The 27,488-nt window shown below is 32.5% G+C and overlaps 3 protein-coding genes across 5 annotated transcripts in view; 1 reads left to right on the top strand and 2 right to left on the bottom strand.

Annotated features, from left to right (window-relative positions):
* LOC132193599 (tensin-1) overlaps nucleotides 1-27,488 on the top strand; it is a 124,914-nt gene that overhangs the window by 32,771 nt on the left and 64,655 nt on the right. Inside the window, exon 2 of the mRNA XM_059614363.1 lies at nucleotides 26,095-26,200. Within this exon, the coding sequence (XP_059470346.1) occupies nucleotides 26,095-26,200 (106 nt within the window). The remainder of the gene's footprint in view (nucleotides 1-26,094; nucleotides 26,201-27,488) is intronic.
* Nucleotides 514-3,630, bottom strand: LOC132193365 (uncharacterized). 2 transcript variants are annotated; one of them, XM_059613995.1, is made up of 8 exons: nucleotides 3,500-3,630; nucleotides 3,253-3,348; nucleotides 3,050-3,166; nucleotides 1,759-1,833; nucleotides 1,647-1,677; nucleotides 1,473-1,543; nucleotides 1,300-1,414; nucleotides 516-1,165 (listed from the first exon to the last, which is right to left on the bottom strand). In XM_059613995.1, exons 1-8 carry the CDS (start codon nucleotides 3,566-3,568, stop codon nucleotides 945-947), a joined length of 795 nt encoding a protein of 264 aa, XP_059469978.1. In that variant the 5' UTR covers nucleotides 3,569-3,630; the 3' UTR covers nucleotides 516-944. The 2 variants fall into 2 exon arrangements, with proteins under 2 accessions (XP_059469979.1, XP_059469978.1); XM_059613996.1 differs by lacking the exon at nucleotides 3,253-3,348 and having other exon boundaries at nucleotides 514-1,165; nucleotides 3,500-3,606.
* LOC132193417 (uncharacterized) lies at nucleotides 3,949-6,086 on the bottom strand. 2 transcript variants are annotated; one of them, XM_059614069.1, is made up of 7 exons: nucleotides 5,839-6,086; nucleotides 5,150-5,245; nucleotides 5,000-5,101; nucleotides 4,754-4,822; nucleotides 4,557-4,627; nucleotides 4,383-4,497; nucleotides 3,949-4,322 (listed from the first exon to the last, which is right to left on the bottom strand). In XM_059614069.1, exons 2-7 carry the CDS (start codon nucleotides 5,214-5,216, stop codon nucleotides 4,090-4,092), a joined length of 657 nt encoding a protein of 218 aa, XP_059470052.1. In that variant the 5' UTR covers nucleotides 5,217-5,245; nucleotides 5,839-6,086; the 3' UTR covers nucleotides 3,949-4,089. The 2 variants fall into 2 exon arrangements, with proteins under 2 accessions (XP_059470052.1, XP_059470050.1); XM_059614067.1 differs by having other exon boundaries at nucleotides 4,754-4,781; nucleotides 5,839-6,066.

Here is a 27,488-nt window from a genome sequence, read left to right as displayed (position 1 = left end):
TCCTTACATTCGATCGGTGTGCTTTTCATTCACGCGCTCTGGGGCCGTTCCTTGATTAAAAGATAATGCAAAAGCACCTCCTACTTTATATTGTTTCGTGCGCCCGCCGCCGCCGGTTTTTCATTATCACTCACACGAACCCCGTCTTTCTCGATTGCTCTTCCCAACAACAAACGTCGAGCCGCGCTCAAAGAGACGCGGATTTGTGCTGCCGTTGCAACCGGCCAAGATTTAATAGTGCCCGCCGATGAGAACAATAATAAATTGAGATTTTATCGGCCGACGGTAATTGAGACATCTCGACGGCGCCACTATTGTCTTATGCAAAAGCCGTGTGGAAACTTTCAAATGGACCCAAAATCAATAGACAATTCCAAAAATATTTGCAATCTTAATATCAAACAGAAATCACCAGAAACCATAGAACGCATAATAATTCATTGCAATCAATGTAGAAAAATCAATAACTGCAATTAAAAAAGATGTTACATCTTGGGTATTCTTAATTTTATGAAGATAAATAATGAAATATTTTTGCACCGATTAAAAAGTGGAAATTTATTCACAATTTTTTCCATCAAAATCTACACAATACATAACATTAATGCAAAAGCAAGGATTCTCATGCAACAATTTTGAAGACTTAGAAAAGCCAATATATTATAATTTTAATAATTACATGATGGAAGTATAAGTTATATGTAGACCGTACTATAACTATACATTAAATTGCGGGAAGTAAGTAGGGAAAATTTAAACCCCTAAATAGGTATATGTTCCGAAGAATTTTTTTTAAATATATTATTTAATCGATTTAATCCAATGCCAACTATAAAACTATAAATTTATATTTTTCAAAAAGACACACCTAGTGAAAAATAAAATTTACTGTGAAAAATGGTAATTAATAATGATTATTAGCACTTTCATTACCTTTTGCCCATTTAATAACATTCCTCTGGTACTTCGCAAATGAAAAATAATGGAAATGAGCAGTTACGGCCACTCAATGTTTTTGTTTTGTGAATACAATTGATTGATACACACTGACCATCAGCGTCTTTTCGTCCAAAGAGAGAACTGCTTTTTTCCAATGCTGTACCGTCGTGCCAGTGAAAATCAGTGCTCAAATTGCTTCTCCTTGCTGACAACCACCAAACCCAATCTGAAAGCATTTATTATATTGGAAAATCATTTTTCATTTATCTAAAGCTGAAGTTGGTTGTTATGAAATGCATAAGATGAGCGTGATTTTTTAATGATGCATTATTTGCGTCTTTAATCCTTTTTTGTAATTACTTTTTAGTCTTATTGTCTCATCCCAAACGGCATTTAAATCAGTCTGGTCCTTGATCGTGGCCAAATGCATCCCCAGTTGATGAGTGCATATCTCGTTAGCTTGCGTCCAATTGGCCTAATTTTATCAAAGCCTTAGAAATAAATTAAATTTCTTGTATGCAGCGCAAACTAACTAAATGGCGATACGTTGGGTAGGAAAAGAAATACTGCTTGCCGTTTGAAAGCGTCGTCAAGTTTTGAGTTCCTAGAAAACATGTATCACAGTAAAAGATTTAAAAAAGGAGTATATATTCAAATGAATATAACAATATGGAAATAAATTGCAAAAATGTGAAATTTTTACTTACGCCAAGCTTTATTGCATCTGCTGGCATTGAACTGAAAATTTTGTGAATTAATCAGTAATTATGTCGCAGTGAAAACATTATATCACGCTTTGTGATTTTCTGTCAAATTTACCAATTTATTTACAATCTGTCGTAACTCCGTGTTCTCATTTTTCAACTCCCTCAATTTTTCTTCTCCTTTGCTCACCTGTAATAGCATCATCGTAATTTTTATTTTTGAAATTTGCATTAATATTTGTTCATATTTCTGAATTTTCAGATACTTTAAAACCTATTGATCATATATATTATCGCACTATTTTTTAAGCTAAGCACTGATCTTACGCTGTTAGTAGATAGATAATGAAATGACAGGGTAATTAAATAATAATAAAAAAAATATAGACTAGGCTAACAATCTACCTTTTTTCACTTTTTTCGTCTGTTTTCGTCTTGCTTATTCTAAATATTTCTGCCAGCGGACTGTTAGTTTCAGAATCTTTCATTGCAGAAAGTAATATATATATATATTAATTAAAATCAAGAAAGTCGATTGGACTATCTTATATGGCTTTATATTGAAATTTCCAATTTTTTGCGGGTTTTCGTTGAGCTCTTAAAAAAATTGACAGAAACATTAGGTATAATATTAAATATGATAAACAATTTGATAAACGATATACGAGAATTCATGCAAGATCATATCAAATAAAAGAGGCACAAGAAATAAATAGTAAATCTACTCAACATGCATGATTTCATATTAAAAATTAAAATCTACTAGTATGAATAAACCTGGCTGATATAGGATGTGCGTGCCAAGGTTAACAAAAAGCTTGTGTTCTTAACACATTCTCAGATTGTATTTGAATTCAGAATATTCCCCTAGCCCAGTAAGTAGAATCAATTGAGAATTTTTCTTGTACACGTTACAGTTTCCGGTTGAGAAAATTAAATTTGTTCCTTAATCAATTAATTAGTCCAATCTTAATATAATTAGCCTTTTTATCCAATCCAGTCTTACCGAAAAATGTTGACTATAAAAAAAAAAATAAATATGAAGTGAGGATTTCATTATTTTGCTATGAAAAGAGTTGAAAAAAATATTGTTTTTCTGCCGTAAACACCACGTTAATTTAATTTTTTAAATTACATTTTAGCGAATCAAATATTACTTCTTTCCATCTATGCCTGATTATATTTCATCTAATATTCAACCTCTTTTATGTTATTCATAAGCATCTCATTTATTTTCTTGGGTTCACCCCCTCAACTTTTTCAATGGTCTAGTTCCAAAAATATTCATTTCTTTTTCATTTCTAGATTTTCTATTCTAAAAAATAGAGCCAAATTAATCTCATTGTTAGCGTACAAACCGCTTCAAAGATAATTCAATTTTGTGATTTTGAAATTGATTTTCGAACCTGACTGTTGGTCTGGTGGACGGTTTTTGTCAGTTGGTCCAGTCGTTCGTTGGTCGCGTTGGAAAATTTTGTCTGCTCCTCGTGATGCTCTTCCACTATCTTTCGGGACTCCACAGCCTGCAAAATTTGGGAAATGAGTAAAATAAGTAGTACATAGCTACTTAATTTGTAGAATCTCCAAGAATTCCAATTGAAATTTGAACCTGAGAGTAGACAAGTCTCATAAATCTGTCCAGCTTTTCATTCGTTTTGTTTAAATTCCTCAACATTATTTCCTGTTGATTCTCGGAATCTGGAGGCTTTAAAATGTATAAATGCCATTATTTGATCTATTTTTCATGACTTTTTATTATAGTTTATTATGTATAACTTAACTATATTATTATAATATTAAAATTAATAACTAAAAGCAAAGTAAAAAAAAAACAATTTAACCGAACTTTCTATTACCTTGGTCGAAGTTTGGCTGGCCAGGGTGGCGGCAACGAGCAAAACGAACATTAAGATCAAACGTGCCATCTTTCCACTATAGTTATTAAATTGTGTGTCGCTCTCGATTCGCAGCCGCGTTTATATCCCCTGCCTTTATCACTGCTCTTTTGCCCTTGCGACAAGGAAAGTATCAAACCAAAACTCGACTGAACTTTGCCTCTGATTCTTTGCCCTAATTGTAAGAAACATGATTAGCATTTATTTTCATCAGATTTTCATGATTATTTTGCATTTATTTTCCTTAAATTCAAATTACATAAATAATTAATTCAGTAAAAGACTGCATGCGCAATGTTTATTTGTATATTTTTGGCCTTATTAATGCACTGTAATAATAATAATAAATGTAGAAAAATGTAGAAAAAACGTGGGGACGAGTAATAGAAAGCCTATAGTAATTTAAAGAAGGGTATATCAAATTGATTTATTATACATATTTTTTTTTAACTCAGCTATTAGATTCACATGTCATTGAGATGTAATTTTTAATTATTTGAACATGAAATTTGATATCTCTAATAATTTTAAAATTTAGTAACATTGTCTCGTCAATAACAATCAGCAGGCAGTTCACATACAAAATACCATACGGTATTGCAGACAGTGGCAGAAAATTTTTTAACGCCGGCAGGAGTGTAAATATAGACACACTCTCCACCAGGTTGGATGAGTCTCCACGCTCCATGGTTACTTTCTGCTAGTAAGGTTTGATCATGCCAGTAAAAGTCAGTATGTCCATCACCTTTGGTATATTTTCTTGCTGATAACCACCAACCATTATCTGGAAAAATTATAATTTTTTTTTTTGTTAAAATTATTTTACATTTACTTAAATTATCACTCTGAATTGTTTTCGCCTCATTCCAAATAGCATCAAAATCAGCCTGGTCCTTAATCGTGGCCAAATTCATCCCCATTTGACGAGTGCATATCTCGTTAGCCTGTGTCCAATTTGCCTAAAATATAGCAAAACGATGCGTTAGAACAAAAATAATTGTCTTGGATGGAAACTGACTTCATACAGATGCGTTGGGTATGAAAAGAAATACTTCTTCCCGTTTGGCAATGTCGTCAAGTTTTGAGTTCCTGGAAAATTAACTTGTTACACACAATAAAACTTTTCAGGATTAATCTTCGTAAGAGTAAAATTGAGGACAATATAACATGCAATTGCAAATAATTCATTGGAAAATTGTAAAATTTTATACTTACGTACAATTTTATTGCATCTGTCATTCAACTGAAAATTTGCAAGCCATTTTATTAATCCTTCTTTATGTTCTGTAAAATCATATAAATTATCTCCTTTGGGTCTAGTTTGAGTTAATAGTTCCAAAAATCTTACAAATTTAAATAAAAAAATTTAGGTTTATATTGGTGCAAATATTAATCTAATTGTTATTTCAAAAATCATTTTGATTCTTCATCTACTAGTGGGTTTGAAAGATTTTTTTTGACCTGATCTTGAGTCTGGTTGACTGTTAAGTCTTGTTGGCCAGGTTTGTCGGTCGCATTGGATGATTTGAAATGCTGCTCCACCAGCTTCCGCAACTCCACAACCTGAGAAATTCAGGAAATTATTTATTTTCAATGCTTATTTTTTGTTACCTGATCGTTGGTCTCGTTGACAATTTTGGCTAGTTGGTCCAGTCGGTCGTTGATAGCGTTGGAACATTGTATCTGCTTCTCGTTATGCTCTTCAACCTGCAAATTTTGAGAAACATTCGATAAATAATAATTTATTTTTGAAAATCGCAAATTGAATTTCAAACCTCAATAGGTCCCGGTTCTTATTTGTTTTGTTCAAATTTAACATTTCCTTTATCAAATTGCTGTTAGTGTGCGTGTGGGTTTTTTTTTCTTTTCTAATAATGTCTTTTTTGTGTTGTAAAGTGTAAAACAGTTTCAGGGTTTAATTTTTAAGAGGTTTAAGTCAAGATTATGGTATATATTCCATTCTTTAAAGCCAAGTTTTTCTCGCACAGATTCGGTAAAGCCACGTAAAAACCTCTTAAAATTTAAACATTCCCTGTGAGGCATGAAATAGATTGTTAATTTTTTAGATAGTCGTTTCATCTCTTTTTTTATCGTAATTAAATTGAAAAAACCTAAATTTTGGCACAATAATAATCAGTATCTTGTGTGTTGACTTGATTTTTATATATTTTAATTATCAATGTCAGTAATTACCTTACGGATTCGAAATTATTCAAAATTTTCTTTAAAATCAAATTGCCAGTGATTGCTGACAAAGTGAGTCAAAATAATATGAAGACGTTAATTGAATTTTCGAGCACCTTGGTCGAAGGTTCGTTGGCCAGGGCGGCGACGACGATCAAAACAAGCATGAAAATGAAACGTGCCATGGTCTGTCTCTCCACGTCATTAAATTTAGTGTCGCTCTAAGATTCGCAACCGCTATAGTTTTATCCCCTGGTTTTATCACTGCCCTTTGCCCGCCGCGACAAGGATGATTAGAAATTTCAAACAAACAAGATCAACTTGACCTCACATTTTTCTCCTAATAGTAAAAGACAGACTTATTGTTTTAAATTTATTTTCTTAATATTTGCTAATAGCAAAAATATTACTTGAATGTCATAAATTGCTTGTAAATTAATAATATTACTATGCAAACGGTTCTCATTAAAACATTTTTACATTTCCATGCTTCCACACGCTTCAATAATAACGGATGCATAAATATTTAATTTATAATCACATTTTTTTACATTAAATTGCTTAAATTGCGACCCGCCGGCCGCCACATATGTTCAAATATATTTAATGCAATTAAAAAATGTAACTTATATAATACGTTATTTTTCTGACAAAATTATTTCGGAAATTTATATTAATTATTTAGTTACAAATTGTGCTTATTAATGTACCACCGGGCATTCTCTGCATTATTTAGATCATTCAGTTTCATTCAGTTTATTGCCTAGTTAATAACATTCTGCTGGTAGTTCGCAAATGAAATAGTATGGAAGTGAGCAGTCAAGGCCACTCAATGTTTTTATGTTGTGATCATAATTGATTGATACACACTGGCCATCAGTGTCTTTTCGCCCAAAGAGAGAACTGCTATTTTCTAATGCTGTACCGTCTATTAGACAAAAAACAATTAAACAAAATCAGTTTTATAGGGCTGATTAAACGGAAGCATCTAATATTTTAAAGTAGAGCTAACTGTAGCTAACATTTCACGAAATTAAATTTATTTTAGTTTTGGTTCTTTGACTATTAGATTTATTTAACATAGTGATGCGAATTATTATCATTAGAATGATAAATTGAACCAACAATGATAAAACTTTTAGTCTAATTCGGTCTTATTGTGGATTTTTTAAGACTAGTCAATATAGCACTCAGCAGGCAGTTCACATACAAAATGCCATTGGGTATTGCAGCGTACGGCAATAAATTTTTTAGCATTGGAAGTATTGTCAATACAGACACACTGGCCATCAGAATGAATAGAATGCCACGCACTTCTGTTACTTTCTGGTAGTGCGGTTTGATCGTGCCAGTGAAAGTCAGCACGTCCTTCGCCCTTGTTATATTTCCTTGCTGATAACCACCAAACATGATCTGAAAGCATTTTTGAAATTTAGTTTTAATGATAGTTGAATACGCCTTTGAATGATGCATTTTTTGCATCTTTAAGCCTTATTTGTAATTACTTTTTATTTTTCTAGCCTCATCCCAAACGACATTTAAATCAGTCTGGTCCTTGATCGTGGCCAAATGCATCCCCAGTTGATTAGTGCATATCTCGTTAGCTTGCGTCCAATTGGCCTAATTGAGTTAATATTAAAAAAACGATGCATTAGAAATATGAGAATTAGATTAGCCATGGACTGACTTTATCCTGATACGTTGGATAGGAAAATAAATACTGCTTGCCGTTTGAAAGCTTCGTCAAGTTTTGAGTTCCTGGAAAATTTAAGTGCAACGCAGGTTTAAACAAATCATAATTAATCATTTGCTGTATGAGTAAAATTAAAGCAGATTACAAATTCAGGAAATAAATTAAAGAAAAAATGTGACATTTATTTATACTTACGAGCATTGTGGCATCTTGCATTCAGAAACTGAAAATTTCCAAGCTTTTTAATCAGTATTTTCACTGTTATTATCCGATTATATCACCTTTTGATGACGTTGCGTCAAATTTACTAATTCATTTACAATATTCCGTAGTTCTATGTTTTCATTTTTCAGCTCCTTCAATTTGTCTTCTCCTTTGCAAACCTAATATAGCATTATTATTTTTTTGACATTTTGCTCAATTTTTTTTTTTTATTTAATCTATATGGACGTATATTGTAACACATCTTACAATTTGTTAGAAAATTATTCTATTTAAATTATTCCAAAAATGAAAATTTACTCACCCTGGTTGCGCACAAATAGTAATTGAGAAACGAGGTGGAAAGTATATAAAGCATAGCGACGAGGCCAAATATCGTCCACAAAACAGCCAACGAGCAACATTTTTTCTTCAATTCCACTTGTTTTTTGTGAACTCTCTTTGGCAGCGGAATTCTGCTACTTTGAGAACTCTCCATAGCAGAGTGAATTTTTTCTAGCTAATTCTGAGGAAGTCGATCGGCTAAGCTGGTGTTTCAGTAAAAGTTTCCACTTTTTGCGGTTTTTCCTTGAGCTTTTATCAACAAATTGAATCACTCGTCACATTGAACTTTGATTAAAAAAATACAGCAAAATGTGTTATAAATCATTATCAAAGAAATATAATATATGAAAACGAGGTACTTTAAATTAAGTAACTCTGCTCTATATGATTCCACACAAAATTAAAATTCAATGAAATGCATTATTTACTTTAATTTCCCCCAAGACCAATTAATTTTATTAGAACTTAGTTCATGTTCAATTATAGCTGTTTGATATTTGATTAAATTTTATCACACAATTTTATTTAAATTCTGACGCTATGATCAATAATAATTGAGAATCTGCACCACAGCTTAAAGTGACAATCAATTTGAAACATACATATATAATTATTTCCCACCATTCAAGCTTTTTTATTTGATAGTTTTTCTTAACTTTATTATAATGTATAGAAAAATTCTATATTCAGCAAGGAAGTAAGATATTTTAGAAGGAAATTTTATCCTGATAAAACAATCTTTTCTTAGACTTCATTTCAGTCACAGAGATTAACTAAAAATATCTTGAACTCCTTATAACTTACTGCAAAAAATAGTTAAAACTATGCTCTTTGTCAATTCTAATGAAGTATATCGAGATTTATTTCTAAAAAAATTACATTGTTGCCACATGACAGTAATGAAAAAAGAAAAGAAAAACAAAGTTATAAGAAATTGCAATATTTTTGAAATAATAATAAGTAATTGCTGTGAATTTTGGTCAAACTTTTACAAGTTTTCCATAGAATAATGTAATAAGAAAGGAAAGAGATGATCTGTATCCTTGTCCTATTTTGATAAGAGTCCAGAGATGCGTTTCTCCAGAAGAGTCAAAGCACTCGTCAAAAAGCCATAAAACTCGCCAGTTTCAAAAGTATAATGCAGCTGCGTTGATGCTCTCACGTGTGTTATGCTTTTACGATGTGTACGTTTTTCGTATGCACAAAGCGATGACGTTATTTTTACACACAACACGCGGCTGTGTGTTTTGTTTTGTGCGCATTTAATTCTGGCCGTTGCGAGGCTCTCGTGATGAGGTAAGGGTGCACTCCCGCGCGCGATTATTTCATTCAGCAACGCCGAGCCGGAGACAAGCACATATTATATTCAGCAGTGCAGCAGGAAACGGGCACTTGTTCCCAAGATAATCATCGCAATAATAAAACCATACGCGCTTTGGAGCTCAGGAGCGCCTCATTCTCTCTCCGGCAAGAAAATAAAAATAATATACTTACGATGGAGCAGCATTTACATACATAGATGCAGACAGGCTGAATTATTGTTGCGCTTTGGCGAGAAACGCCCAGTCGTAATTAAAAGAGAAATATTTTATTCCTTCCTTTGCCTTTGCTAACCGTTTTCTTACTGAGATAAAAATATATTTGAATATGACGGAATAATATAATTGATCTTTTTTGCTCTCTTATTTTTTATATTAAAAAATCATTAAAATTTTTAAATTGTTGCACTTGATTCGCAGAAAAGAAACATTAGTAGCCCGACTTGAATTTTAAATACAGTATTTTTAAAATCATTATCATTATGTTAAGTTTTTATCAAATTTTTATTTTTCTCTCCAAATTTTTAATTTTTATGCAGGAAATTATTTCAGTTGCAATATAAAAATCACGAAAAGAGAATAAAAATGATTTGTTAAAAGCAGCTATATTTAAATTTAGGAAACAAAATCTTCATTGAAAATTATTATGATCAACTTTCGCTCACCAAGTAATTTTTTTTAAGAGAAAAGCAAAAAAAAATTGATGGAAATTTGTTAGTTTTAATTTCTTATTTAAAAATATTCTGATATCAAAATCTGCTTGCGTAAAATTTTTGAGATAAATTACTTGCCGAGCAGAAATTTCAAAATGCTAACAAGATGTAATTTTAAAACTGTCGTAGACCTGGAGATTTGATCAAAATTATACGAGAGACCAATCAAGTTTTCAGAAGCATGTGTGAAAACTCGATGCCCCAGGGACGAATTAATTTTCGATCCAATCATCGATAAATAAATATTAATTTATCGCATCGGCACGTTGAAAGGAGCAATTTTTCACAGCCAATTACTGGCGTCGAGGTGCCACAAGTAAAACAGGACACTCGTCGCCTAATTGGTCGTAAATATAAATTTTAACTGCAATTTTGGTCCCGTTGCATAAATTAAACCGGACCTTTAAAAAAAAACTAACCAGAAGAAATCACGACCTCTGTGAAATACATAATTGAGAGCTAATCTAATTCGTGATTTATGAAAATGGAACTTTCCTTGCTCATGTTTATTGCACGCATCCTGCTGTTTTACGCACACATTGAAATCATATAGAATTATGCACAAGGCATTAAATTCAATTTTTAAACCAGTTCTGATTGCAATTTCCATTCAATTTGTTCCCAATAAAGATATGCAAATGTGGTTTGTTATTTCAGTAGTAACTTTTTTTTAATATATTTGCCATTTACGAAGCCGTTGGGGGTCGCGTTTAATGGTGTACGTATCCGTTGCTCCAATTAAAACGGTTTCAAAAGCTAGACCACCTCATAAAAGAGAACTGTCCATTTGAATTTCGTCTGGATTATATTTGCAGAGCGTGCCTGGGCCAAACCAGATCACCGGTGATAATAGTCTCATTAAATAAGGTACATGTGTGGTTTTACAAGTAGAGAAAAAATTTCAAATTATCTTTATCAAAGAACACCGATCAAACTGACCATATGCACCAATAAAAGTGTGAGAAATGTCGCGCTGTTTGCTTTGGCACTAATCAGATTATTTCTCTCGAATTTCCAAGTTTGATTTTTCTGCCGAGCTCTTTTTATCATTTCATCAGGCCGAAAACGCTTTTGGTCAGTCGTACAATATGTTTTATTGTTAGTCTGCGTTATCTCGTGTGTCGCTCACGGCTTTTCCATTTCGGCTCTATCTTCACTTTGCACATCGTAAAATACCACTCCTTTTATATTTCGAAAGCCCATACCTTGGACGTGGGCTGAATTCGGAACGTGCAACACCGGTGCTGACAAGATCAGGAACAAATTATTACAACGAAACGTGCACGGCGGGAAAATGAGAAGAAACGCCAACAGTTGGTTTTCAAAGTTTTTGGCGCCAAAAGAAAGAGAAACGAAAATGCTGCGTGGTTTTATTTATTCTCTACTTGTGAGGTAAAAATAAAACATACACACACACATAGGCGGCATTCCTGGCTCTCTCTCGCCGCTTTACGCCCGTTGTTCGCTTTGAATGTTCTGACCCCGGGATCTCTTTTGAAAATGTGAGTAATAATAAATGGTCTTTATAGTGGTGGCTGACTGAGAGGTGTGCGAGTCGCGAGGGAATAGCCACTGAGCCAGACAGTATTTAAATTGCTCTTTGTTTGTTGTTGGAATTAAAATCTCAAACAACTTCTGACTGTGCGCGCTGCAGACCGTGTTTGCTGTTCGTCGTCCTAGCTGAATGAAATAAATATTATTTTGAGGAGTGGCAAAGGCGAAAAGCAAATAGGAAGTACACAAAAGTGACAACTTGGATTTATGTCTTGTACGTCTCCTTTCACCTTGTCCAAGTTTCAAATCTGGAAATTCCAGTTCCAAGTTCCAAATTTTTCAATTTACAATGAAAATTTTATATCATAAGATGCACAATTTTAAAATTAATAATAAGCGCAGAAAGAGTTTGAAAGGTTCCAACTCTTTCTTCGTTTTTATAGGTAGATCCCGAGCTAAAAAATAAAATAATAAAATCTAATTATTTCTTTGGTGTTCAAGACTTTCAATTATTGGTGAACTTAAAACAATGAAATCAGCTTTTAAGTAAGCAAAAAAAAAAAACATTAAAATGCATTTTAATTTTATCCAAGAATATATGTTTTCTTTATAATGAATTTTTTACTTTTTCCTTATTTATCAAAATTTATTTAATTAAATGTTTTTAAATTGCATGATATAATTATATTTTTATGGCTATTATTTTGTGCTTGGAAAGGAAAAATCTTTTACAATTTTATTATTTGTAAGTGACACAGATTGTTAAAATTCATCAATTCATAGCCGAATCTCGAAAATATTGACAACAGAAAATTTAAAATTACATGTTATAGCAAATTAATTAAAAGCACTATGGATTTTTGAAAATATCAATCACACTAATTTAAACTTTAATTCCATTACATAGGATGAGTTAATTCCTTGTACTAGACTGTGTGTCATTAAATAACGTGCAAAGTTATTTTTGATTACTTTCCAATTCATGCCAAATTCATCCTGTTAGTGTATTTTTGCAAATTGACATTGAAATTATTATATGCGAGTTCGAAGTGTCAACTGTGTATTTCATAATTTTTAAAGACAACAATAGTGTACTAAATATTATGCTCAATTGAAGTTAAATAAATTTATTACCTTTTCGTGGCACTTCTTAGATCAAAATAAAACTAGATAAAATATAAGATAAAGCTGAAGTTGAAAAGACAAAAGGAGTCATTGATTTATCAAAAGGAATTGCGACATATAATTTTAAATTAATGAAAAAATATATTTGGAGACAAAGATTCATTTAATGTAATTTGGGCAGGTGATGCTAAGTTATGTGCTGACAGGGATCAAGCCCAACACGGCACCAAACACGACTTTCCCAGCCGCTCAATGTTCTTCACACGCTTATTTTTTTTTCTCCGTCAGCCCATAAGTTCTTCCGAGTATCTCTTGAAGTGTCCCTCGACCTTTGCTTTCCAAAACATCTTCTCACTTCATATTTCATGCCATTGTTGGCCGCGCCGAAACAAAGGGCGCCTCAAAAGCTCGCCGCGTTGTCGATTAAAATTCACTGCAAAGTGAGAATCGCCGCAACCCGCTCGGCAACAAAACTTTTCACGCATTTTAATGGTCAGTATGTTGTTTCAATTTCGAGACGCCCTTCAAAAGTGTCGCATATTTATTGTTGATATTAGGTATCATTCGGCGTGTAAAAGCTGACGCCCTTTGTATGTACACACATGTCGCGCACCGAAAAAAAAACACGCCCATTAGGAATAAGAAAGAAAAAGAATGCAGCACGTTATTTCTGAGAAAGCAGCAGCCGGCTCATGAGGGACAAAGTTATACGAGAGGGATAAAAATGCGCTCCCACGTCGCTGGCCAAAGACAATCCCCAGTGCATTCTCAGGGCATTAGAAGCGTTTTGTTCTGTGGCCCACATTCGTGCTGACAAAGCCAGCAACTTTGGCTTGGGTTTGTGTGGAAGATGATTTGACAGCTTCGAGTGTCAGGAAAGAAAAAATTTAATAGACAATTGGATTATCATTTTCATCGTTGAAAAAACTTACTGGTTGTTAAATTTAAATGATCTAGTTGAAGTTGAAGATTGGTGGACTTTATTGTGTAACAAACAAAAACAAATTATAAATTTCTTTGTTTTAATTAGGTTCAAAAATGTATTTATTATATTTTATATTATTTTTTCTATTTAAAATATTTCTTAATTTTTTTTAATGATATAATTATTAATTAAATTTATTCAGATTTTTTTTTGCTCCTCTTGTCTTATTTTTTTTTATTATTTTAAATTTTGCATTTGCATATATTATTTATTGAATGTCGGGACAAATATAGTATTAATAAAGAAAGTAACTGAAATTAACTGGGTTGCTGTTGCTGACATGAGAATTTTTAATATTTCTTTATATAATTTTATCTGACCCGAAACGAAATCTTCTAAAAGAAATGAAAATAGTTTTTATCTTTTCTCTGTTGAGACAATTGAAAATACTTCAATTCACGTTTTCTATTTTTCTAATAATGCCAGTAAAAACCTTGTGATGTTATTTTAGAGCACAACTTTAATACTTCCAGATTATATCTGGGTGAAATTAAACGAGCAAAGTCTGGACCTCTATAAAGGGTGAATTTTACGACGAAGACACTGAAAATTCTCTGAAGTTATTCATGAGAATCGAATTTTCTTCCCAGCAGCAGACTCCTAAGGGGCAAGGGGGAGGTTCGGGCCGTCCAAATTTAAGGTTTGATATTCCATTAACAACCCCCATGGCTCTCGGCGCGCAGCAGATGGACCGAAAAATAATAAAATTTTATTATTAGCGCCTAGGGCAACCGTCGGCGATATGCGTGCATGAATATAAAAATTTATCTCGCCTGTATCTCACATGCACGAACCGCAGCTGACTCTGCTTTGCATTATTTTATATTCGTTGACCCGCTGCATTTTAATGGGCAGCCGTTGGAGATTCTTTTACGGCGCGTGCTGCTCCACGAAATTCAACACCAAAAACCATATCAAAAATGAATTCAACCTGCAGCTAGGAGACTTGAATGAAAGAATTTAGCAGACAAAAAATATAATTACCTTTGAACGGGATAAATAAATTTCTCTTTCGCCTAAAAAATGAAACTGCCAAATAATAGCTTTTGGCTACCGAAGCGTTTTTCCTCACCGTCAGTTTGTTATTTTCTATCGCTCCACATCATTTGTCAAGGATCTCACACTCGCAGGTCAGAAAAAACCTTAACTTGATTACACTGGCACCTCACCCGGAACGCCAACCCTCATTTCACGCGTATTATTTTTCTATTAATCCCAAGCACCTTTAAACACTAGGCGGATTTTCTGCCCGAAATTCCACCCAAAAACCTTGACGAACTTATGGGATTATCATAAACGGTTGTTGTTGGTAAACTGGGACCCACCCCGGAGTTGAATTATGCAGGTATGCAGCCGAGCAAGTTGGCATTTCCATTCAAAACCGTCGCATAAATCAGACGCGAGCTTAAAGAGAATATAAACGCGAGTGAATTATGACGTATCTATTTGTCACATTCTCTCTTTTCTTCTCCCTCTGACACGCTGAATTATTGCGCACACATTACGAGGCTGAATGCGAAATTAATTCATCATTGTTGTATCCCGTAATTGAAAATAATTCAAATGAGAAGAGCCTCAAAGCGTGCACACGTCGGATGGCACCGCATTAATCAACTTGCTAATTCAGAGCTACTTTGCCAAGAGTTTCTCTTTACATCCAAGTTTGGTCTCACGTGTAAGGGAAAAAGAGTGCAAAAATTAGCATTAATGATTTAATTAATTAAAAAAGCTTATAAAAAATTTCAAAAAATTAGGTCTGTGAAAATTAATTCTGGAAAGTACCGTTTCTTTTAAATAAATTTAACTGCCATTTTTTTTTTTAATTTGAGCGACAAGCGAATATAATTTTTAATTAAACACACACACAGCCTCTCTCTTTCTCGTCCTAAAATATTTATACCGCACACAAATTTTATATATATGACAGCGTTTCGTATGAAAACGCAGCACGCTCGGAATAAACAAGGGCAATAGGTCAATTGGATATTGCAATATTATGTATTCAGCGTCGCTCAACTGGCCACTTCTTTCAAGTCGCCGCTTTTATGTACATGTATTTTGATGCGCGGCTCCGCCGAAGGTCAATTCCTGTTGGTCAGTCCGATGGAATAATATTGTTAATTCATCTCTCTGCGCACCGCACAATAACATTACAATAACAAAGGGCATAAATTACTTCTGCGAATTAGATTATCATGATGCGCATCAACATGACAACATCAACAACGAAAATATGAAATTGAAATTTAATAGGAAAATATATGCATTTGAATTGAAAAGCATGATTAATGGATTGTTAATTTTTAAAAAGGTCCTTTTAATCTAAAATTTTTGTAATTTAATTCAAGACAAGTCAATTCTAATTCAAATTCTTTAATTAATAATATTAATGAAATAATTAATATTAAATTTATTTATTTTGTTTATTTTTAAATTTTGTTACAAATATGTTGATTATTAACCTCAATATGCTCGGAAATTTGAAAAATTCTTACTTAATTAAACACATACATCTCAAAATAATCTACTCTGAAATGTCATAGTTGAAAATGAATCTGAAGCACGTGTCTTCTGCAATTTATAGGAATCGTTTAAACAAGTTGCTACTATTTTATTTTAACATTTATTATTAATAATTATAACTGGCTATGTCAAGTGTCAATTTAAATTAAGATCTGAACGTCGAGATTTCATTGACTGGGTACGTCTTGACCTCTCCCTGACCCTGTCTTTGGCTTTGACTGGCCGCGGTCGTAATTCTTGGCTCGCTTATCTCAGCCTGCCGTGCTCTCAGTACGCCCTCGCACAGATATTGTCGGACGGATAGAAAGAAGACAAAGCGCCCCGCCTTTTCTCTTTTCCTGCTTCCAAAAGAGTTATATTATTGTACATGAGTGATAGCAGCGGCGTGGAATAGGAAAGGAAAAGACAACAAGAGTCAGTTGACACTCGGGAATGTTAAAATAATAAGGCGTTGGATAATTTGTTCTACGGCCAGGGATGCTGACAGACGCTTGTCTCTCCGCTTATTTCCTTTTCCAGCTCAGAAAACAGGAGAGAATTTGGCTGTTAGAGAATTGAGAGAGGTTGACACGTCGAAAGTATGTTTGCAAAACAACGAAGATGGATTGATCAAGTGGGTGGGTGGTACAGATATTTTCATTTCATTTTCAGGTGACAGATTGCTTAAATTTGAATTAATTTATCAACTCACAATTCAGCCGCACCTAGATTTGATTTATTTTATTTATTCCTGAAAGCACAAGAACTCTTCTCTATATAAACTTGGAATAAATTCAAACATGGCTAGATTAAATCGGATCAAATTAACAAAATAGGCTCTAGGCTTAATTTCTTTTCTGATTTCCTAAAGAGTGTGATAAGAAAATATTATTTTGAAATTGATCAAATCTTGACCTCTATTGCAACAGATAAAAAAATTTTGCACCAAACTTTCCTTCCAATTATAATGGATTAATGGGCATCTCTCATTTTTCTACAAAGCCAACGAAAAATGTGTGCAATCATTAGAAAACCGAGCACTTTTAGAATTAACTCTCAAATTTCTTATTAATTTTAATTTTTTAATTTTTTTATTTGGAAAATTGAAAATTCTAGACAATATAACATTCAGTGGACGAAGCCTGGATATTTGTAATCTTTAAAATTGTATTTTATTTATTTTTTTAAATATCAAATTATTTAGTAAAATATTTTAATATTTTCTAAATTGATATCTTTTCATCATCAACCTTTTGTAGGATAAATTAAATTTCCTCAGGATATTTAGATCGCACCTGGCATCTCAATCCTCAACCCACACTCGAAATGTCGCCCATGGAAGACAAATTGCTCCGGCCGAGGTGATTAAAACCTCATCTCACTTTGGGATTATTATTGTCTTCCTTCTCCGGCGCTTGATTTCGTATTTTCGTCTCGCGCCGGCGGGCCAGATGCTTACAATTAGTTAAAATGAATGAATTCTGGCGCGGGTGTTTGTTTTGCTTTCTCCCTTTCTTGTCTCTCGCGGTGTCAAAATGCAATTAGGTTAAAGAGCAACGAACTCCGATTTGGAAACGCGCTCTCGTCGCTCTTTCGCTGCCCATTTATTATCTACATAATCTGACACGCCGTGCCGAACAAGGATGCACTCTTGTTCGTCCACTCGACGATGAGCATCAATCCTCAGCCAAGGATTATGGTTGGCAATAAAAATCGCCGCTCTTGTATTATAATCCAAGCGCATGGGCTTAATCTGATGAGAGGATTAATTACGGCAAATATAAAAAAAAATAGCCTGCACCTCTCTCATGTGAGCTCGTCCCATTAATTAACAATTAAAAAAGTTCTTTGGAAAAAAAATACACGGTGTTCTTTTTGTGAATATGGGTGTTGCCTGCTGGCAGGTTCATGGAAAAAATTCGTATCTGTCAGAACAAGGAGCACCAGAGGTGTGGTCCTTTAATGCTGCCGCCTGTATTTAATTTCCTGTTTTTCTACCGTCTTGAAAATAAAATATTAATTAAATTATTACTGCTGCCGAAAAAGGTAAAAATAATATTTTGACCTCTCTAGATTTTTTTAGAAATTAATTATTCACTTTAGAGAAAATTTTTGATTTGGGGCTTATAATAATAAAAGAACCTAAAAATTATTTTTCATTACATTGATTTTTCATCTTTCCTACAAGAATTATTATAATAAAAAGTTAAAAACGGCTAAATTTTTTTACAAAAATTCACTGTTAAAATCAATTTTTGAAGAGAAGTGTAATTTTTTATAAGTTCATTGTTGTTTACTAGCCAAACCTGTTACGAAAATTTTATTTTAAAAGAAAAACAAATATTGAGAGGAATCGTTGAATTGTTGAACAACAAGGAATCACCAGAAAAAAACTAATATTTTTGGAGTCGGCTTTGAGTACCAAAAATCCTCTGCAGTTTGTGAGCAAATTTTTATTTTAAATTTACTATCGTAAAACCAAAGAAATTTAAAATTTAATCACATTAATAGTATTACATTTTTTTTTTAATTTTCGCACATTTTTATCTTCCCAATCGTCAACCTTGGTGTCTCGCAAATTTCTATGGCTTGATTCAGGGGGTGTCGAATATTTTCACGCTTCGAGAGCACTCCTGTGTGCAAAATTGCAAGTGATGCGTGTAAATATCGCGCATGTCTCCCCCATATTGAATCTCTTCACTCGGCGAAAAAAAAATCTGATGAGAAGCAGGAAATGAAGTGGGCGGTAGTCGTCTCAGGTTTCGCCGAGCAGAGATTATGAAAACTTTTGGACACTTTCCGACTCTCTTATTAACTGCATATAAGAAGTTATATTCCCACGCGAGTTCTAAATGGTCCCAATTAAGGTCGGTGATGAATGAAGGCGCCATTCTATGCTAATCGGATTAATCAAGGCAAGCAAAACGCCTCCTTTAATATATTCTATTAGGAATTCAGCGAGCACAATTAAAATGGAAAAACGTGCGAGTCATCGGCACACATTTGAAATCACAAACTCGTCCGCGCAGTCGATTATCACTCGGCACGTTTTCTGTGTTCATAAATTCATCACAATCGTCTCACAACGCTGAATTAATTATTGAACGGAAATGCATATTAAAAAAAGAAGAGGTGACGCCATTAAGATTGAGAAGAAATGATAAACGCAGCTCTCGATTTTCATCATCGATCTCTATAATCAGGCCTCCCATTTTCTCCTACACCCGCACTCACCTGAGGTCATATTTCTCGCTTTGAAAAGAAATGATCTCAGCGGTTCCGATGAAAAAGGGTCTGTCATCACCTTTTTCCCCCCAATTGAACCTTGGCGCGTGAATACGAGTTCCGAATGCGGTCATAAATCAGAGGGAATAATCATCTCGATGCTGAAAAATGTTACTCGACCCTTTTGAATTTTGTTAATTGCTGCTCCAAGGCAGAGGATCATTTGAAACCAAGAAATTTGTCTTCTTTTGAAATGAGATGTTGGGGATCCTTAATTCTTTCAAGCCTAAAAAAAAAATACAACTTTTTATGAATTGAGAAAAATATTAATAAATATTTAATGAAATAAAATTTTTTACTTATTTTTCATGAGGTTTCTTGAAAAGGAGCAAATTTTGAATTATAAAAGAATCGGAAACTTTTTTATTGCTTGCAGGTGAAGTTTCATATTATGCAACATATTTAAATTTCTTGCCTGATAAATTCTAGTTGCATATTTTATTAAATCTCTTTATATATTTTTCAAAAGTTTAACAATCAAACTCAAGGAGGGAAATGAGAAAATTAATTTTAAATTTTGTAATTGTTTAAAAGTGAAAAATAATAATGAAATTCGCACACGTTTTTTATTTTGGAAATTGAAAATCCAGCTCAGTTTTGTGAATTATTAATTATAAGTAAAAATTGGCCTTTTCGTACAGTCAGAAATACTTGTATTTTTCAATTCTTTTTGAAAATCATTTATTTGTAAGGTTTTTGATCATTAATTTTAACCATGCCTGGCTTAATTGTGTGAATCTAAATAAACCTCAATTGAATCTACATTCTGTATTTAAGGCGGAATTTATTTTCAAGTACGATTGGAGCCCATTTTCGGTGATGAATCGGCAAATTATTTTCCTTTTGCGCAACCTTGGGCGCTGCGATGCCCAACATAAATAAATCGCCAATTTGGCTGCAGCCGTCAATACAAAGTGCCGAGATGGACGCGATTCTCTCGCGCCTCTTTTATTCTTTCCTTTCCTAATCGCTGCGTTAAATAACCCGCACCAAAAAAGACGCAAATTGAATGTCTGTCGCTGCCAAAATGCTGCCGGCAATTTTTTTTCGCCACTCTTGAGGCCTCCTGCCTCGCTTGTCGAACACAATTTAGTTGGGGGTGCCCCACATTGGCGAATTGAATTGCCGCCGATTGTGGCCGCGCTTGGCACACGGCAGACGTCATAAATCACAAATGCCATTACGGCCGATCTGTTCGTTGGGCGCGGCTGGGCTGGCGTGCGTTTTGTCTCCGCACAAGACTTTAAATTACCGCAGCACACTTAACCACCATTCATATCATTTTTGGTACGCATAAGTAAATTTAATTTAAAAACTTATTTAATTGTATTGATAATAAAAAGTTTATTTAAAGTTAAAATGTTATATTTTACTTTTTATCAAATTTTCTTTATATTTATCTTTTATTCAATTAAAATTATTTGAAATATCTAAATCATTCAATGAAAAATTTTAAATTTCACATAGCTTTTGGACCTTGGAAAAAAAACCTATTATATTATTCAATAAAAATTAAATTGTTTCTCCATATTAAACTGCATAGCAAGCATATTTGTAACCATGTATGAAAGTTTGTTTGAAGTTTCTTGTCTGCGAGTCAAATTTCGTCATTTTTCTATGAAAATCAAACCGATTTGAGTTGGAGGAAAAGAAAATTTCATTTTCTCAATTAAATTGCTTCAATTTATAATGAAGCATCACAGTGAAAGGTCAAAAGACGTCATTTGATTGAGTTAATGTAAGTCTGTATGCCATTCATTAGTTGATTGGTAGAAAATAGTTATGATATCTTTTTTTCAATTCTCAGCAATTGTATAATCTGATAGTGAATTTCTTAAAATTTTGTCATGCTGATTGTAAATTAGCATCGGTGATTTTTTTATTAGAAACATTTCTCGAGAATGCAATTTTTTTACTGTATGAGATTTTATTAAAAATATAAATTAATTTATTTAATTAATATATTCATACTTCTTACTGAATATTGGTAATTTTTTTTTTTTTTCAAAATTTGACTTATATTAATGTTTTATCGTTACTGGTTGGCAATAGTTAATAAAAATCACTAAAAACTTTCAGCCAAAGAATTTGTTTAAGAAATAAATTTACTTTTAATTAAAATTTACTATTTTACTTTGCTAATTTTTGCCAATATAAATTTAAGTGAAAGAAGCAACATTAATAAAAAAAATTGGAAATTTATAAATTTGTAAATTTGTTAAAATTGAATAAAAAAATGATTTAATTTTTGGAGTTTTTGAGCGCAGTCCAAAATTTGAACATTAAACAGTATTTAAATCACTGCGTTCTATTATAATTACTTCAAAATTAATTACCATTTCTCCACTTTTTTTTCTTTGCAAAATTGTAAGTCGTATTTTTTTGATAATCCAAAAGGCTGATATTTTGATCCATGAACATCTGCTCCACTTTATCCGTATTATTTGTTTACCTGAATTCTCCGAAGCGTTGCCCCCTTTTTATTCAGAGCGTTTTATATTTATTTACCCACCCCAACCAAATAGAGAGATCTTTTATACGAGTTTTTCAGCAAATATTGATTGATTAAAAAGCGGCAGATGATATAGAAAAAGGTCTATATCTATTTCGCTGCACACCACGCGCTCTGGCACGAGATCGCATGCAAGAAAAGTTGCACTCGGATGAATGTGCGAAGGGCACGCGTACCCGCGCCTCCGCATCAACATTTCCTGCGCGTTCAAATATTTTCATGTCGCGGTTGCATCGCCGCCCGGGAGCTAATTGAATTGAAGAGGTTGCGTGATTCGAGCCTGCTTATACTCGCCGATAAAGCCTTTAATGGAATGGAGATCACTTTACGACCAACATTTCTCTCTCAAGCCCGGAGATTAGGGCATTTAATTCCCATGCAGTGCAGTCATTAACCCCGCCTCGCCAGAAGCCATTAGGAAAATTATGAAAAACAAACAAAAACTATGGCTCCACTGGCGCGGGTCGGCATTTTTGGGGCTATTATTTGCACGTTCACTTTCAAGAGCGAATTCTAAGAACAAAAATAATGTGTATCAACCGCAGGGCTTGAAGGATAAATTCCGCAGATCGTCAGAATTTTAACAGTTGAATGCTCAGTGGGTGATAAACGCTTCCCTTAACATACTTTTTAATAATCTCAAAGTATTCTTGCATAATACGGAGTTTTTTTTTTATTAAATAAATTTATTTATGGAAATTTCATTTTTGTAAGTAGAAGTTTAAATGAATTAATTTCTGTTTTTGAGCATTGAAAATGTGACAATTTACTTCCTTTTCAGATCACTCATTTGCAGAATAATATTTAGGCTCAAATACTCAATAACAATGCCTTCGGTAAATTTGCGTAAATTTGTTTTCAAAGTGAAATGTTTTAAAAAATTAATCAAGCGAGCGATTTTTTCACTTTGTATTTGGAAAATATTTTCAAGAACACGAAATGTTGATGTACTTTTTTCCATATTTTAGTAAGCAACTGATTTCTAAAGGGAATTTACATAAATGCTAAGTCTTTTTATTTATTTTTTTAAAACTATCAATGCTATTAGTTTATTAATAATTAAATTTATTTATTTCATAATAATTAAATTAATTTATGGGTTTATTAATAATTTTATTAATTGAATGAATTTTTAATTTATTATTTGTTTATTTAAACCTAGAATATAATGCTGTTTAACTAATATTTTCAAGTCGTTCTAATATGCAGCATAATTTATATAAAAACATGTAGCATTTTAAAATAGTTTAAAGTAAAATTTAATACAAATGCTAAAAAATCGTGAAGAATAGGATTTATGTTGAAAATAAAAGAGTTTCACAATGCAACAAAAAATTAATTTTTATAAAATGTATAGAATACAAAATTTTTCTTATTTTAAGTATTTTGTTTAATGGTTATTTAAAGATTCTTAAACTTAGTGACGTTTCAATTAAAATCTTATCTCGCCTGTAAACTTGTTACCTAGAATTTCTATTTCGCTACATTTTGACGGTGATAGATGGCCGAGATAATTTTTGTCATGTAACCGATCCTTCTAACTAAGAAAGCGTTGAGTTACACTGCGCCGATGTATGTGCGAAGTTTGTTTTGCGCAGACAGGAAGTCCAGAGGCGGCTAAAAGTAGCAACAACGACAAATAATTTAGCACGTCTTGGCGTTGTTTTTCTCTAAACATTTTTATTTGGTCGTTTTCGGTGCGTTCGAATTCAGTGTGTCGGGTGATTTATAGAGGGACACGCTACGCTGGAAGGAATGAAAATTTATTTATTTCCATCGCTAGACAATGGGTGCGCGCTATTATAATTTTAAATGCGGGATTATTTCACGCATCGCTATCAGCGACTCGTATCGCCGAGCATCCCATTTTTCATGGCCGAGTGGAGAAGAAAGAAAAGGAATCGCGATCGCTTTGGCATTTAAGGCCAAGGTTGCAATAATGGCCAATATAGGCGTGTTTTGCAAAAAGTGAGACGCTCTCTCTGCTCGCAGCATCCAAACGAGAGCCTTACTGAAAATGGAAAAATATACACCAATATGCCACATTCAATAATTTAAAAATAAAAACATTTTTTTCGTACTGACCATGGGAAAGAAACTAAAAGAAAATTTGCTTATATCACAATTTGGTTAAAAAAAAAAATAGAAAATCGCCACGCCAGAATATACAAGTTTTTCTGTTCTCAGAAAATAAGAATTTTAATTACAAAACGACATAAAACAGAAAATTAATTTCCAAAATATGCAGTCATTTAATACTAAAATCAAAATTTAAAATAATCATTTAATTCATTCAGTAATTAATCAAACTATACACTAAATAATCAGTTAAATATAACATATTATAAATTAGCAAACCACTGTTGAAATGGGAATGAGCATAATATCATTTTTTTTTTAATTTGAAGTATTAGAGAGACAGAGTGACAAAAAAAATTAAAAAAGCAGATTTCTTTAAAAAAAAATAAAAAAATTTAATTTTAATTTATTTTTATTAAAATAGTTTATATTATATTTATAATATATTTTAAATTATTATGGAATTAATTATTATTATCATTATTTTTTAGTTTTAGTATTTTGTTCTTTATCATAAATATTAATGACTGTGTGGAAAGGAAACAAATTTTAATGTAAATTTGGTTAAATTCTATTTTTATATATTATAAATTTTAATCATACGTCAAGTAATTTATTATTTTATGAATGAACATTATGAAAACATACTTTGTGCATTGAGAACGAAGTTATATTAAATTTATTATTATTAGGTTCGTGCACTTAAGTCGGATTTTAGGGGTCAAAATGTCAACTAATTTTAGTTGATTATACATAAATTTAGTCACCTTTTTAGCTAGTTTTAGCCAAAATAGTCGGTTTTAGTCGATTTTTTAAATCGGATTTTTTGAGCCATAAAATACATTAAAATATTATTTTTACCGATTTTTTCGTATTGCTTTAATAAATCTCCATTTTTGGAAGAATAAATAATAATTTATCACCCATTTTTCATCATTTTTATATTTCCTAGAGCAATTATGCAGAACTTCGTGATTTTATCATACGTTATATTATAGAAGGGATACAATTGCTGAAACCATTGAATTTTTGTAATATTGTATTGAAATATATATTTTGAAGACAGTTGCACAGGGTAATTTAATTAAATGCATAATTTGATTGATATTTGTGAACAAAATTTATATTTTGTCGTAAATTATGATTATAATATAATGTTCTAAAAATGCTCAAAAACATATTTTTTCCATTGTTGAAAATTATGAATTTTTCATCCATCCCATGTTTTATTCCTTTTATTTAATTAAAGATTAAAAATAGCTTAACTAAATGCTACTTTCAGTCGCTTGAAATAAAAACTGTATGCTAAAATTTTTTAAATATATAAATTTTAGCTTTTCAAAATATTTTTTGACAAAATTTTTTGGAAATTTTGTTTCAGTCTGGAAAAACATAGTATTTGCTTAAAAAGTTGAAAAAGTCTGTCATTTTAGTCTGTGTTAGTCGCATTAGTCGGAAATTGAAGAAATAGTCGGTTGTAGGTTGTCGATTTTAAGTAGGTGCCAATTGTAATGAAATCACTTTATTCATGCAGAAAATGCATTTCCGTAATGTTCCGAGCGACGTGGAAAAAAAGTTGATCGACTAAAAAACACGAGCCTAATTATTATATGTGAAGTGCAATAGGGATATTATTTTGCTGATTCATACAAATAATACATTAACAAATGCAACTGATTAATGCTGATTATCACAATTTCTGGAAACAACATAACTTTGCGGATTAATGACAATTTATGCTAATTGAGGTGAAACGCAATCTTTTTCCTTGATTTTATCATTCCGACGGATAAGATTTGACTCAGTTTCATCGCTATATAACAACATTTGCAATATATATCCTTACATTTGATATCCCCTATTAAGCATCATGAAAAGCAAGTTCGACCCCTACGGATAATATAATACCACTGGTAATCCGCAACACTTTTCCATCTGACTAAACAGAGAGCGACATGTGTAGGTCGGGCAATAAAAGTGCACGCCGACAATAAAATTGCACCGCGCATCTCCTCTCACTTCGGGCGAAAAGCATCAAAATGCATCGTCCGTCCAGAGGGGACTTTGTTGTGTAATAATAACAATAATAATTCTCATCTGGGTGTTTTCCGTGTTTCAGCCGGGACAGCTGCAGCAGCACGCGTTCAAAAGCAAGGCCCTGAGACGCGCCAAGCCATGCCACCTTTGCCACCAGCCAGTGCTGCACCAGGCCAGCTGTTGCAGAGGTAAAAAAATAAAACTTCTTCTTCCTTAAGCCGTGAAATAAATTTTTAAATCTTTTCCTGCGGAGGATGTGGGAGGAGAGTGTCTCGGTTTGTCTTTGGAATTAAAACGTCCTTCGTTACTTGTTAGTGAAACAGAAAAATATTAGAATGAGGTTCACGCCCTTGAAAAGTATTTGACACAATCTTATTTGTTGAGGTCAAATTGTTAAATAATTAAATCAGGCAGAAAATTTTCAAAATTAACACAATCCGGATGTTAATTTAGTTGCAAATTTACTTAATTTATAACTTCAATTTTTAATTTTCTTACATTTCTGTTGTGTGTCATAGTGGTAGTTATTTCTAATTCAGTAAAATATTTGTTTTTCTGAATTCCAGGTGGTTATTTTATTTTTAATTATTTATTTTTATTTAGTGATTATTTATATAAATTTCATAACCACACTGATTTTCTTAAAGAAAATCAATATTCTCATTATTTAACCAACTAATTATTATAATGCTTTAAGTTTCTATAATTGATTTTTAATAGAAATTTTAGGAAAAAATTACAGTAAGAATTAAATTTTTGTATTAATATAAGAATATTTAAAACAAATTCAATTAAAAGACCAGAAATATTAATGAATGATAGAATTTTAAAGAATCAGTTTTATATTATAAAAAATAAAAAATTTGTCTCCAGTCAAATGTTTACCTTTAACTATTTTCTGTTGGTATATTTAGCCTCTCTTTTTTTTACAAACTCTGTATTTCCTAGATTCTGATTGCTCAAGATATTGAAAATATATAAAACTTTTTAATGGATTAGTAAAATTTGAGAATATTCTGGAAATATTTTGGAGTTTTTAATTTTAAATTGGCTGCACTTTCCTTTTTTTTTTTTTTTAAGATGCACAATCTTTTTGCTCAGAATTAAACTTGCTATTCCAACAAAGCTGAAATACTAACAAATTTGCGTCATCCATCACTGACTGCACCCCATCAAGAAAAAAAATATGAATATACAAAAAGCTCCATTCTGTGCGATGAATGGCAGTCAATTTGCAGCAAAGCTGATAAATAACAGACCGGTCACATCTTCATTTCCCCCAAGCAGCAGTTCCGCGCATCCATCGGACCATCTGCCACTGATCAAACGTCAAAATATCCACCGATGATGCAAAAACCTCGCACGCAACAATAAAAACATTCCAACCGCAAACCAGCAGCGCAGCCGTGCTCGCTCATCTATTTTTTCAATTAGGCGGCAAGGCCGTCGCCAGCCAATTTTCTCCAATTCAATTTG

This window comes from Neocloeon triangulifer, unplaced genomic scaffold (genome assembly GCF_031216515.1).
Source record: "Neocloeon triangulifer isolate White Clay Creek 2 clone unplaced genomic scaffold, ASM3121651v1 ptg000004l, whole genome shotgun sequence".
Lineage (NCBI taxonomy): Eukaryota > Metazoa > Arthropoda > Insecta > Ephemeroptera > Baetidae > Neocloeon > Neocloeon triangulifer.
The sequence above is the reverse complement of the archived record's forward strand: the minus strand, read 5'-3'. Positions and strand labels throughout refer to the sequence as shown.

Bases quoted from the DNA above. Each gene is read 5' to 3' on its own strand.
- LOC132193365 (XM_059613995.1), bottom strand. From the start codon at position 3,568: ATGGCACGTTTGATCTTAATGTTCGTTTTGCTCGTTGCCGCCACCCTG. The intron at 3,167-3,252 runs GTTCAAATTTCA...CAAATTTTGCAG, and splicing joins TGAGACTTGTCTACTCTCAG to GCTGTGGAGTCCCGAAAGAT. The intron at 1,166-1,299 runs GTAATTACAAAA...AAATGCTTTCAG, and splicing joins TGAGACAATAAGACTAAAAA to ATTGGGTTTGGTGGTTGTCA.
- LOC132193417 (XM_059614067.1), bottom strand. From the start codon at position 5,907: ATGGCACGTTTCATTTTCATGCTTGTTTTGATCGTCGTCGCCGCCCTG. The intron at 5,102-5,149 runs GTAACAAAAAAT...TGAATTTCTCAG, and splicing joins TCAACGAGACCAACGATCAG to GTTGTGGAGTTGCGGAAGCT. The intron at 4,782-4,999 runs GTCAAAAAAAAT...GCAAATTTTCAG, and splicing joins TCAACCAGACTCAAGATCAG to TTGAATGACAGATGCAATAA.